General features: G+C 50.8%; 1 protein-coding gene and 1 long non-coding RNA gene across 3 annotated transcripts; one reads left to right on the forward strand and one right to left on the reverse strand.

Moving 5' to 3' along the window:
- Nucleotides 1-3457: 3457 nt before the first annotated feature.
- LOC148217886 (uncharacterized) lies at nt 3458-5897 on the reverse strand. Its single transcript, XR_015800670.1, has 2 exons — nt 5687-5897; nt 3458-3841 (listed from the first exon to the last, which is right to left on the reverse strand). It is a non-coding gene; the product is annotated as an uncharacterized LOC148217886 (long non-coding RNA).
- A 140-nt stretch (nt 5898-6037) lies between these two features.
- On the forward strand, nt 6038-9604 carry LOC148217887 (class I histocompatibility antigen, F10 alpha chain-like). 2 transcript variants are annotated; one of them, XM_088158374.1, is made up of 8 exons: nt 6038-6195; nt 7036-7299; nt 7626-7901; nt 8120-8392; nt 8478-8582; nt 8681-8716; nt 8842-8874; nt 9352-9604. In XM_088158374.1, the coding sequence occupies exons 1-8, from the start codon at nt 6120-6122 to the stop codon at nt 9363-9365; spliced, it is 1077 nt and encodes a 358-aa protein (XP_088014500.1). In that variant the 5' UTR covers nt 6038-6119; the 3' UTR covers nt 9366-9604. The 2 variants fall into 2 exon arrangements, with proteins under 2 accessions (XP_088014500.1, XP_088014501.1); XM_088158375.1 differs by having other exon boundaries at nt 8688-8716.
- The last annotated feature ends 4519 nt before the right edge of the window (nt 9605-14123 follow it).

The following is a 14123-nucleotide window of genomic DNA, read 5'->3' on the forward strand; positions in this document are numbered from 1 at the left end:
ACCGGGGAAGGACAATTTAGCCAACCTGAGGAGCAAGCAGCAGCAGTCCCCAGGCAAGTATTCAATGAAGTTAAAAATTTTTGTTAAAAGCATTGGTCCATGTAGCAGATGGCAGCAATCCTAACTCAGAGTATACTAATATTAGGCAAGAGCCAGGAGAGACATACATGGAATTTATAGACCAGTTAAAACAAGCATTGGAAAAACAAATCCCTGATGATAGGACCAGCAACAAACTGTTAGAGACATTGGCAGTAGCTCATGGTAACTCTGAGTGTCCAAAGGTGTTGCACGCCCTGCCACGAGAAACACCACTGATGATCCTCCAGATGATCGAGGCGTGCAATCGTCTCGGGATGAATGTGGCAGCAGGACAGGCCCAGGCCATGGGGCAAGGAGTTGCAAAAGCCCTGGTGGCTGTGCAGTTTCCTTTTAAAGCCCACAATCACAGTACCAACCCACATACTTTGCATTTCTGAAAAGACTGTCCACAGAGAAAAGGGAGATACGCAGTTCCTGGTCAAAACGAACCCCCGGCTAAACAATTTTCTTTTAAAGGCAATTTCCCCAGGCTGCCATCAAAAAAACTTGCACTGGAGCATGAGCCGGCCTCGTGCTGTAACAGAAATCCACAAGCTGATGATGCTGATGACCACCAGTGTTAGTAAAAGAGCCTGAAACAAATCAAATTTTAGGACCATTTCAATTAATAATTGGGGGAAGGGATACAGTTGTGTCTCCACAGATAGAGGACCTCGGTGGATACCAGCCAAAACCATCAAACCTTACCTACAGCCAATAAAGGACGACCCACCAGAAAATTCCAGTACTCACAACTCCTAACAGCAAGTCTTTAGCGAACATAACACACCAGGAGACTTTATGATTATCTGTTCCCACCCCAAATAACCCCTCTTCAACATGGCTGGTAGGTCTGGCAATAGATGAGTGGCCAGTAAATAAAAAGGCCATCTGTAATATGCAAAGGAACAGTCCCATTGGTAAGCTGAAATACAATCCTGTAGATTTTTGAGATTCGTGGCCTCGCAGCCTTCCACATGCACCATTAGAGGCTCAAGAATTGGAACTGTTTGGCTCAGCTCGAATGGATTACTGCTTTACCTTTCATTATAGAAAAAGAGTTCAATTGGTAACATCTAATGGTGCTAAGCCCCAAATTGTAAAACCAGATGAACCAGCACTGTGGGATGTTTCTCCCCACCATCCAAGGTATAAAAATGAGAGCCTATGGTGCAATTATACCTCATGACATCCATCTAAATCGATGCCCCTTTGCAATTACCACCAGGCACGTTTCTTATTTGTGGGGACAGAGCATGGCCTGCCATTCCATCTCGTATTAAAGGCAGCCCATGTAGCCTTGGTAGGCTTGCTTTACTAACTCCCAATGTCACAACACTAATTGGCAATGACAAAAATAGGGAAATAAACCGCTTTGCACATCAGTTCCAATTCGACTGTACCAGTGAAATAGAATTTTGGAATAGAGGACAGAGGATTGTTGTCTCTGCTTTTGTACCGTGGGTAGGTGCTGCACAAGCAATAACGCAATTAGGAAAATTAGGATGTTGGTTATGTAAATAAACCAATGCTACTTCTATCTCTAAATGATCTTTTAACAGATGTTGACAGCCTAAGACACACAACGTTACAAAACAGAGCTGCCATAGATTTCTTGCTGTTGGCACACGGATGCCAAGACCTCGAAGGCATGTGCTGCATGAACCTTTCAGACCATAGTGAGTCTATACACAAAAGTATTCAAGTCCTCAAAGATGGGAGTCAAAAAGTTAAGAATTTATGATGACAAAGACTGGTTTGATGGACTCTTTAAAAGTTGGGAAATCAAGGGGTAGGTGTTGTCTATAATGAATACGGGGTTACTTATCTTCATAATTGTTGTCATTATACTGTGAGTTGTTCCTTGTCTGTTAGGATGTTTTTACAGAGTTTTACAAAAATCTTTCTGTTCTATTTTTACAGTTAAACAGAAAGGGGGAGATGTGGGAGTCAGCCTGACCAGTATCCCAGGACAGGCAACCATCACCAAAGAAAAATTATATCCCAACCCTAAACTTTGGGAGGCATTTGTTTAAGTTGTGGTGACCTCAGAAGAATGTTATGAAGAGTTATGGGATTGCCTATGTTAATACCTCATGCATATTCCTAACCCTCATTTCCCAGTTAATTATCACCTCTCCCAGTTCCAGAATGTTCTCCCTTCCTTGTATCCCCATTGGCCCTCAGCTGATGCAATGTTCCACCCAACCTACCCCATTGGATCCTACCTGCCCTTACTCCACCTCTGCCCCACTTTCCCCTTTCCCCATTGGACCCTAAGCTCAACTCTACCCCCTCCCTTACCCCATATTTACACCTTGGACCTCCCTGTATCTTTGTCTTCAACCCCAGGCTCCTAAAGTGACCTTGTCCTCTCAGTTGTTGTATTTGGATTTTTGGGCCTCATCCCACATTTACTTTCATTATTAATAAATTTTTTTATGTTTCTGAGTTGTGGTTGTTGTTCCGTTCTTCTTTAATTTTTGCCACTTCTGCCCTGATATCCGCAAAGCCTAAAAAGGATTGTTGGGGACCACCCTCGACCCCTGATATGAGATGACCATGACAGAACTGTGGCCATGAGATGACCATGACCATGAGATGACCACGACACAACCATCACCCTGAGATGACTATTACAGTGAGACGACAATGGACATGAGATGATGGGGATCAGGAGATGACCAAGAACAAGAAATAACCATGATGCAACCATGACTGTGAACGAGATGATGGAGATCAGGAGATGACCATGAGGTGACCACTGCTATGAAATAATTGTGGCCACAGGATGACCATGACCATGAGATGATGGCGATAAGCAGATGACCATGACCATGAGATGACCATGACCATGAGGTGACCATTACTGAGAGTTGACCATGAAGATGAGATGATGGATATCAGGAAATAAATGACCATGACTGTGATGATGACATGACTGTGACTGTGAGATGACCAAGAGACGGCCATGACTATGAGAGGACTGTGACCATGAGATGATGATGACACAGCCATGTGGTGCCCAGGATCATGTAGTGACCATGAGATGACCATGACACAACCATGGCCATGAGGTGATCAAGAAATGTCCATGACTGTGACCATGACATGATGATGACTGTGAGATGACCATGGGCATGAGGTATTGTGACCAAGAGATGACCACGGCATGCCCATGACCATAACATGATCCTGGCCATGAGGCGACCATGAGCATGAGATGATGGTGATTGGGAGATGACCATAAGATGACCATGAGTGACCACGTGATGAACATGAGCTGACCACGATCTGGCAATGGTCTGGATCTCCCCAGATCCCATCACTCCTCTCACCTCCCAATTGTTATAAATGAGAGACAAAAGTCTCGATATTCAGCAAAATTTAGATTGCTTTATTTGATATAGACAGATCAAACAGCGTGGGAACGTGAGGGGTCACCGCCCACTCCACGCTCCATCCAACCTTGGTTTACAGCCTCTTCTTATACTATGGTTTCTCATTATAATCATGAATTTTGGTTTTTTTTCTGTCATAATTTTGCCAAGTAAGCAGTGGTGGTCGAATAAACATCTGTATCCAAACTCACAAAGCCTCTGGGCGATAGTCAGTCTCACAGATAAACATCTGGTCTTTGTAGACAACCACCAGGGAAATCTGGAAGTCTGGTCCTTGAGATAGGCAGCAGTGATCAAACAAAGGCAGGAAGGACTATCCGGAAGTGTGATTTTGCAAGCTGGCAGCAGATATAACTTATCTGGGAAACATAACACAACACAACATAACGTAACATGGTGATTTAAAACAGAACGATTTAATCATATATTTTCCTTTATCTAGCGTCCATGCTTCACTTCAGACCTTAGTATTCTGGTTTATACGAACCCCAAGACTTTTGTGATTAACACGAATCTTTTATCAATTACCACAACGGGAACCCCTGAACCCCCATTTTTGGCACGGGGACAGCCCTGTACTCCTTTCCCCTGCACCCCCTTATCCGAGACTGGGATTCCCCCGCACCCCCGTCAGTGCTCTGAGACACCCCTGTACTCCCATTCCCGGCCATGCTGCCCTTCCGAGACCCCAGATGCGCCCTCTTCCTCGGCTTTTGGACCCCCAGATCTCCAAAATTTCTGCGTCTCCCCAGTTCTCCATTCCCGGCGCTTCCTGGAAGGGCGTTTCAGAGGGTCCCCCGGGGTCCCGGGGGGTCCCAGGGGATCTCAGAGGAGATCCAGTGGGAACAGATGAATTCCCTGGAATTCCCCTTTCCTCCCGTCTCGATTTCCCTTCGCCCATCCTGTGTCCCCGGGATCCGCCCGCCTCTCCCAGCCCCAGCTCCCTCTTTCCCGTGACTCAGGGACCCCCTGGACCCCCATTCCTGCCTTTCCCAGCTCTCAAACTCCACTTTTCTCAAAACCGAGGACCCCTGGACCCCTTTCCTGGGCACAGTGACCCGCTGGAGCCCCCATCCCGCCTCTCCCAGTCCTTTCCTTGAACCTTGGAACCTTCCTGAATCTACCAGTTCTGCTCCTGACTCTTGAACGCCCCCAGACCCCCCAGTCTCTGCGTCCACCCCAGTTCTCCACCCTCTGCTCGTCCTGCGGGGGGTCCTGGGAGGTCCCGGAGGGGATTCAGAGGAATTCCCAGGGTTTCCTCTGTCCCCTCCCCCTCCTCGCGTTCCCCGATCACTTTCGCGTCTCCCGAGCTGCGGCTTCGGGATCCGCCCGGGGACCGGTGACCGCCCCCGGCACCGGGACCCCCCTGAAACCCCGTTGCTGGGAACAGGGACCCCCCTGCACTTCCAATTCCGGACGAACTCCCCTTCCTGGGCACAGAGACCCCCTTGAACGTTCATTTCGGGGCACCGAGACCCCCTGTACCCCCTTGCCCAGTCGAAAAATACCCTGAACCCCCTTACCTGGAACGTGGAACCCCCTGAAGCCCCATTCTCGTGCACGGAAACCCCCCCGAAACCCCATTTCCTGGGAACCGGGACCCCCTGAACCCCGAGTTACCGGCATGGGAACTCCTAGAAAATCCCATTTCTGGGCACGAGAACTTCCCTGAATCTTCATTTCGGAGGAACTGAGACCACCTTCCCCAGTTCCGGGACCCCCTGAACCCCCATATTCAGGACCGGAACTCCCCTGAACCCCCAATTCCCGCGCACCAGAACCCCCTGTATCCCCTTATCCAGCACCGGCACCCAACTGAACCCCTTCATCCAGCACCAATGTCCCCCCGCACCCCTTTCCCGACCCTCTCCCTCTCGGAGACCCCAGTCCCCCTTTTCCTCGACTCCGGGAGCCCCTGGACCCCCATTCCTGCCTTTCCCAGCCCCCACTCTCTATTTTCCTCAACCCGTGCCCCCCCTTTCCTGGGCACAGGGACCCTCTGGACCCCCCATTGCCCTCAACCCCCTTTCCTTGATCCTGGGACCCCCTGAACCCCCATTACTGGGCATGAGGACACCCCCTGCACCCCATTATTCGATACTGGGACCCCCTCCTGGATCCCCGTCACGTCTACTGGGACCCCCTGCACCCCCTTCTCGGGCATTTCGCCCTTCCCAGACCCCGGACCCTCCCTTTTCCTTCACCTTTGTACCCCTGGATCTCTCAAATTTCCGTGTCCCTCCAGTTCTCCACTCCCAGAGCTTTCTTAAGGAGGGTTTCAGGGAGTTGCAGGTAGTTCTCAAAGGGCCGCCGGGGGATCGCAGCGGGGATCAGAGGGATCCAGAGGAATTCTCTGGGATTCCGCCGACCCCTCTCCCCACCGCGCTCCCTCGGTCTCTGTCGCTTCTGCGCCCCAACCTGCGAGACCGGGATCTACCCGGCGACTGATGACGTCACTGAGAGATACTGCTGCCATTGGCGGACAGGAACATGCGGCGCCAATGGCGGGGCCGGAGGCCGCCCTGGGGGCGGGGCCAGTGCTGGGGCGAAGCCGGGCGGGGGGAGCCGAGGGGAGCCGGGGGGAGCCGGGCGGGGGGAGCCGGGCGGAGCCGGGCGTGCCCGCAGCGGAGCAGCGCGATGGCTCCAGCGCTGGGTCTGGGGCCGCTTTTGGGGCTCCTGGGGCTCCTCTGGGACCCGGGGGGAGCGACGAAAGGTGAGTGGGACCCCTAAAACCGCGACCGCTCTGAACTTCCATTTCCGGGCTAAACCGTAAAACTTCATTCCTGGACTCGGGAACCTCCCATAGCCACATTTTGGGTTTTGTGACTCCCCCTTCCCCGGCACCGGGACCGCCCTGAACCCCCTCATCAGGCACCGGGACCGCCCTGAACCCCCATTCCTGGGCACTGGGACACCCCTGAATCTCCATTTCAAGGCCTGGGACACCCTGCACCTCCTTTTCGGGCATCCCCCTTTCCCAGACCTCAGTCTCGCCCTTCACCTTTGCCTCGGACCTCCCAACTTTCGTGTCTCCCCCGTTTTCCACTCCCGCCGCTATTTGAAACGGGGTCCCAGAGGGTCCCGGCCGCCCCAGGGGTCTCAGGGGATTCGCAGCGCGAATCCAATAAGATCCAGATGAACTCCCTGGAATTCGGCCTTTCCTTCCGTCCCCTCCCCCACCGCACTTCCTCGGTGTCTTTCCTGTCTCCCAGGCTGCGCCTCCAAGATCCGCTCGCCTCTCCCAGCCCCAGATTCCCCATTCCCCTGAACCAGGGACCCCCTGGACCCCCATTCCTGCCTTTCCCATCTCCGAAACCCCCCCTTTCCCTCAACACCGGGGACTCCTGAGCCCCGTTTCCAGGGCACAGGAATCCCCTGGAACTCCCATCCCACCTCTCACAGTCCTTGTATCCCCCTTTCCTTGATAGTGGGAGTCCCCTGAGCCACCATTCCTGGACACTGGGACCCCATGCACCCCCTTCCCGTCTCTCCCAGTTACCCTTTCATTGATCCATGACCCCCTCAATCCCCTCAAATCTCTGTGTCCCCCCAGTTCTTCACTCCCTGTATTACTTGGATGTGGCGGTGTCAGAGCCCAGCCCAGGGATCCCTCAGTTCATGATGATTGGATACCTGGATGGGATCCCCTTCGTGCGCTATGACAGCGAGCGGGGCCGGATGGAGCCGCTGACGCAGTGGATAAAGGATAGAGTCGGGCCGGGATATTGGGATAGGGAGACCCAGATCTGCGTGGGGAACCAGAACATGGATGCCAGGAACCTGGATATACTGCGGGACCGGTACAACCAGAGCAGGGGTGAGTGGGGGGGATCTGTGGGGCTGGGATAGGATCTGTGGGGTTGGGGTGGCATCCATGGGGCTGGGGTGGGTTTCCATGAGGCTAAGATGGGGATCCATAGGGCTGGAATGGGATTTATGAGGCTTGGATGTGGATTCACAAGGCACCAAGGGGCTGAGATGGGGATCCATTAGGCTGGTATGGGATATCTTGTGATCCATGGGTTGGGATGTGGATCCATGGGGCTGGGATGAGGCTCTGTGGGTCCCCATCAGACTCTGGGGCTCCATAGGGCTGGAATGGGGCTCTGTGGGACTGGGACTCTGTGGGTACAATTCCCCCAGGTCTCCACACCATACAATGGCTTTTTGGCTGTGAGCTCCTATCTGATGGGAGCGTCCGTGGGTCCTTCCGGAATGGCTACGATGGGCGGGAACTCATTTCCTTTGACCTGGGATCCAGGAGATTCGTGGCGGCTGACAGCGCTGCTGAGATCAGCAGGAGGTACTGGGAAAGTGAAACGAACGAGGTTGAGAGGCAGGCGAATTACCTGGAGCATGAATGCCCAGAGTGGCTCCAGAAATACGTCAAATATGGACAGAAGGAGCTGGACCGCAAAGGTGGGAGCAGAATTCATGTGGGATTTGGGAATGGAGGACTTGGGAACGTGATAATTCCGGTGGGAATTCCACGGGCTGATCTCACCCCATCCTATTCCAGTGGAAATTCCATGGGCAGGTCTCACCCCCATCCAATTCCAGTGGGAATTCCAGGGGCAGATCTCACCCATGGACTCAATCGAATTCCATGCATGTCTCTCACCGTTATCCCATTCCAGAGCCCCCTGATGTCCATGTGTCTGGAAAAGAGGAACACGGGACGCTGATCTTGTCCTGCCATGCGTACGGATTCTACCCCAGCTCCATCGCAGTCAACTGGATGAAGGGGGATGAAATCTGGGATCAGGAGACGGAGTGGGGCGGGATCGTTCCCAACAGCGACGGCACCTTCCACACCTGGGCCAGGATCGAGGCGCGGCCGGAGGAGCGGGAGCAGTACCGGTGCCGGGTGGAGCATCCTGGAATGTCAGAGCCCGGGATCTACGCTTGGGGTGAGGCTGGGAATATGGAATGTGGGAATTTGGAATTCCCAAATGGGGATTCCCCTCCCCCTCCTCACCATCCCACATTTTTCAGAGCCAACATCTGGCAGGAATCTCACTGTGGTGGTCGCTGTGTCCATTGCTGCCATCATCATCTTCATTGCCCTCATTGGATTCGTTGTCTGGAAGCGCCAATCCGGTAACGCACGGGATGGGGGTTGGGAAAGGGCATGGATCCACCCAGCACTGTTCTGGGAATCCTGTGCCACCAACGCCGATCCCACTGTTTTTCCACAGGGAGGAGGGACAGGAATGGATGCAACATGGCAGCCGGTGAGTACCAGTGGTGGATCCAGCTCTGAATCCTCTCTGTTTGGATCCCAGGATGGATCCTGGAGTTATTCCCAGTGGATTAACTGGATCTGTGCTGGAATCTCATGGATCTTCTCTTTCTGCAGGAAATGACGTGGGAACCAACGCCTTGAGTGCAGGTACACAATGGGATCAGGGTGGGATTCCAGAGGAGAATCGGGGCAGGATGGACAGACTGGGATCAGGGAGGGATTCTGGATCAATGCAGGGGTCCAGAGCAGGATCAGATGGAATTGTGGAGTGGAATCGGGGCTGGATTCTGGAGTGGGATCAGGTGGGATGGATGGGGCAGGATTGGTGCAGGTTGGATGGAGCAGGGTGAGTTGGGGTGGATGGATGGATGGATGGATGGATGGATGGATGGATGGATGGATGGAGTAGGTGTGGGATGGATGGAGAGGGATTGGGTGGAATTCCAGAGTGGGATTAGGGCAGAATGAATGGGACGGGATCGCGTGGGATGGATGGAGCAAGATTGGGGCGGGATGAGGTGGGATTCCGAAACAGCTCCCACTCTCCATGGGCTCCAGCCAGGTCCATCCTGTGGGATGGGGACATGGAGAGGGTGACACCGTGACCCTCTCTCATCCCGACAGAAATCATTGCCTGAGCAATCCATGGAGCTGGATCTGGCCCCTTCCCTCTTCCCAGGAAACCAGGAGATGCCAGCAGAGCTCATCCCACTGTTCCCATCCACCCACAGCTTTTGCTAACAGATACATTTCCCATTTTCTAGTGTTTTAAAGCTAAGAATTACAAATATTCCCAATGCTTTTTTTCTGGTGTGAAATTATCCTACTTTGGGCAATAAATCCTTCTTGGGGCAATAAATCCGGGTTCCCTCCTCCAGTGGCCGACAGTTCCTCACTGGGAGCCAGGAGTGGGAATAGGGACACTGGGGACAGGGATAAGGACACTGGGGACAGGGATGGGGACATGGGGATTGAGACACCAGGATGGGATAGGGACAGCAAGGGACAGAGATGGGAACAGCAGGAATGGGAATGGGGACAGCAGGAATTGGGACGGGGACACCAGGAGCAGGATGGGAAGACCAGGACTAGGGTGGGGGACACATTCATGGGAATGGGGACACCAGGATCAGTGTGAGGACACCAGGACTGGGATGGGGACACATAAATGGGGACACCAGGACTGGGATGGGGACACCAGGAGCAAAATGAGGGCTTCTCAGCCACACCCAATTCCATCCCCCAGGTTTTGTTTCCTGCTCCATGTCCCATATCCCATGTGTCCCCAGGAGAGTCTGTGTAGCAGTCCATCCTGGAAGGGACGGGCTGGGAACCGGCCCCACAGCAGGTAACAACCCTGGACACTGAGGAGCCAAGACAGACAACATCCAGTCACACTATGGCGAGCAGTAGAGGAGAAGAAAAGGATTATGGGAACTACTGGGCATAACCATGCAAATAGAGACTGCACAAGGGTCTGTGATTGGCTGGAAGCTTTCTAGAACATTCCTTCATAGTCTGTATCAGTGTCTGCTCAACCCCATTTTAGGGTCTTCTAAAGGGGCCTTTGTGCACCCTTTTTATTTCTCCTTACACTTTCAGTTTCTAGCCCTTTAGTCATTCCTGTCCCTTTATTATTTATTTAGCCATTTCACTGACACCAGCCCGGGGTCAGGGCAGGCCAAGCCCTGACAGGTTTGGCCATGTCAGGCTCCTGGAAGGGCAGTGGGATGGGAGAGGGGTCAGGCCAGGCATCGTTGCCCCCAATGGTCCTTGAGTGTTCCAAAACTGGGGCTTGGAGAAGTTCCCTGGCCATGACCATGGCCATGACACAAGTACAAGATGGCCATGGGATGAGAGTGACCATGGCCATGATATGACCATGACACAACCACAACCCTGACCAAGAGATGATTTGGACCAAGAGATGACCATGGGTTGGCTGTGGCACAGCCATGGCCTTGGGGTGACCCTGATGTGATCGTGGCCATGAGATGACCATGAGGTGACAGTGACATGATCATGAGGTGACCATTACAGTGAGATGACCGTGAGCATAAGATGATGGTGATCAGGAAATGACCATGACCATGAGATGGCCGTGACCATGAGATGACCACAAGATGATGGTGACAATGAGATGACCACGAGATTGCCATGACACCACCACGGCCATGAAATGCTGGAGGCCATGAGATGATCATGACTGTGACCATGACACATCTTGACCAAGAGGTGACCACGAGATGACCACAACACACCATGGCTATGTGGTGATCAAGACCATGAGATGATCATGACACAACCATGGCTGTGAGACAATTGTGACCATGAGGTGACTGTGAGGTGACCATGACCATGAGATGATGGTGACCATAACTATAGGAAATAAGAAAAGCCTTACAGAATAAGTGTGGGAAGATAGGTTGAAAGGATAGTGCAGAAGGCAATGTTTCCCAATGAATTACACCTGTACTGATTACTGAGAGGTAGAAACAGCCTTGCCTGCCCAATGGGGATGGGTGTTTTATAAAAGAGTGGGCTAGCTGGCCACTAGTCACAGTTACAGTTGGAGCTTGAGACTGAGGATCTGCTGCAGTTTGGGGTGGAGTCTGCTGGCTGTGCTGTGAGGAGACAAGGGACATGGGGTTGTGCAAGGGGCAGATAAGGTAAGAAGTTGTTGTGACAGACAGGGTTAGGTGGCCAGATAAGGGACAGGCTGGGGTTTAGCCAGTGATGTAGAAGGAAGAAGGAAACTTGCAGAGAGGAGAGAAGGAGTCAGAGCTGTGTGGAGCTGCCTGTAAGAAAGGAGTCAGAGCTGTGTGGAGCTGCCTTTGAGGGAAGGAGTTAGGGTTGGCTGAGAGAAGTCCACAGAAAGAAGGCATGTAGAGTTTTTAATAAAGGATTGATGATGGTATCAGTCCAGTCCGTCTCAACATAGTTACTACATAATGGTGATGCCAACGTGGTTGGACTTGGGCTGTAGGGTGAGGTACAGCCAGAGATGGAGCCCAGGGAAGCTGAGAGCAGTGGGGGAAGCCGCTGGTCTGAACCTGATTGACTGTGACACCTGAAGGGATGCTTATCCAGATGAGCCACTGGCAACAGACTGTTTTATGTGTATTAAAAAAACACTTGGGGAAAAAAAAATATGTTATTAAGATTGATGAAAGTACCGCCTTTAGTGTTAGAGTATGGAAAGAAGTTGGGGAAAGACCGTGGGATGCAGTAGGCAAAAGGGACAAGGCAGCTGCAAATTTGACTGCCACCTGGAGATTGCTCTATGAGACTCTAAAAGAATAGAAAACAGAGCAGGAGGTAGAAGAAGAATCAGAGCTAGAAACTGAAGTTAATGGGGAGCAAGAGAAGAATGAAGTTCAGCTTGAGAATGTGCCTGTCCCTGAAGCAGAGCCTGCTAGAGCTGCCTCTGTGTCCCCCAAAAAGCTGAATTAAGAGTCAAGTTCAAATATGTTACTCCTGCACAGAAGTTAGCTAAAATAATTTTACAAAAGCAACTCAGCTGAAGAAGGAACAAGTGAAGTAATTAAAGGAACAAGATACAGGAAAAGCTGGAGATGGTGGTTCTGCTGTTGAATGCAATGTGTCTATTTGATGCTGAAATATATATATTGTGTTTATGAATTGCAGCTTTCTGCTTCTTGAGCTTTAATAGTATGTACTGTGAGAATCTGGGTAATGTATCAAGCTTAATTCACAAAGGCATTTCAGAGCTAAGAGAATCCTTAGGTTGATGTTCTGTACTGCTAAAAGCCAAACTAAACCAAAGTAAATTAAAAAAGAAAGCTAACAATCAATGAGAAAAGAATGAAGAATCAATCAGAATGAAATGGATGTGGTTGTTATGCTGCTGTAAACTTTCACTTTGGGTAATGAAAACGGAATAAATTGGTTATATGTGAGGAGAAAAGTAATAAGACTCTCGGCTCTGGGAAAAAGTAAATGTCTAATCAATCTACAGCATGCAGACAATTATTTCTTATATAAGAACTTGCTGAAAGAAACAATCATGAAGTAAAGCTAAGCATACTTGTGATATTTGAGAACTGAGATTTCAAGTATATGTTCTTATTGTGATGTGTTGCCCAAACAATTGTATAACTGTTAGTCTGAGGTGAAATATGTGAATGTGTCATCATGTCAATTTATTTTAATTAAATAAAAAAGGGGGAATTTGTGGGAAGATAGGTTGAAAGGCTAGAAGGCAATCTTTCACAATGAATTACACCTGTACTGATTACTGAGGAGTGCAAACAGCCTTGCCTGCCCAATGAGGATGGGTGTTTTATAAAAGAGTGGGCTAGCTGGCCACTAGTCACAGTCACAGCTGGAGCTTGAGACTGAGGATCTGCTGCAGTTTGGGGTGGAGTCTGCTGGCTGTGCTGTGAGGAGAGAAGGGACATGGGGTTGTGCAAGGGCCAGATAAGGTAAGAAGTTGTTGTGACAGACAGGGTTAGGTGGCCAGATAAGGGACAGGCTGGGGTTAGCCAGTGATGTAGAAGGAAGAAGGAAACTTGCAGAGAGGAGAGGAGGAGTCAGAGCTGTGTGATTCTGCCTATGAGGGAAGGAGTCAGAGTTGCCTAAGAGAAGTCCATTGAAATAAGGCATGACAAGTTTTTAATAAAGGACTGCTGATGATGCCAGTCATGTCTATCTCAACATAATTACTACATCCACCCATGTCTCAGTTCAATGTCTTTGTTTTTTATCCCGAGAAGAGCTTCTGTTTTTTTATTTTTACTCCATGAAGAAAAATGAAAAGCAAATCAAGGCCAAAAGAAAGGGATTTCCTTGTCCATGCCAGCTGAGGATCCATGTGCTTTGGTGGGAGGAAAGAACCTGTTTTGGAGGGGTTCCCACCCCACTGTCTCCAAAATCTTGGTCTTTGCTCCAGTTCATCAGTATTTGCTGCAAAAGACACCCTTGGGCAATAGGAAATCAAAATTGTGGAATCACTGAGGTTGGAAAAGATCTCCAAGACTGTTTAGTATTCTTTGATGCCACCAGAAGATAGGACTGAATGCAGAAGATTTTTTTTGGGTTGAAAGTCAACAAATCTGCTCTCCCCAAGGAATTCCCAATGTCAGTTTGGGTCCCAATGGACGTTCCTGCCCCTGCATTCATCCAGGTGTCCACAGGGAGCCAGGAAGATGTGGAGCCCCCCAGCCAGGTGTCTTCCCAACACGGATCACCAGGGTCACTGGGGAATCTCCAACTGATGCCCAGAGAGGCTGGACAGAGTTAAAGGAGTCAAGGAGGTTTTTACTAAAAGGCCTTCAAAGGATTCACCTTGGGCAGTACAAGAGCCCGGCCGTGGCTCTACCCAAGATGGACGAGCAGTCACAGATTTTCACACTTTTATCAGTTTTGGTCAATTT

Source organism: Sturnus vulgaris, unplaced genomic scaffold (genome assembly GCF_052056855.1).
Source record: "Sturnus vulgaris isolate bStuVul1 unplaced genomic scaffold, bStuVul1.hap1 Scaffold_198, whole genome shotgun sequence".
Lineage (NCBI taxonomy): Eukaryota > Metazoa > Chordata > Aves > Passeriformes > Sturnidae > Sturnus > Sturnus vulgaris.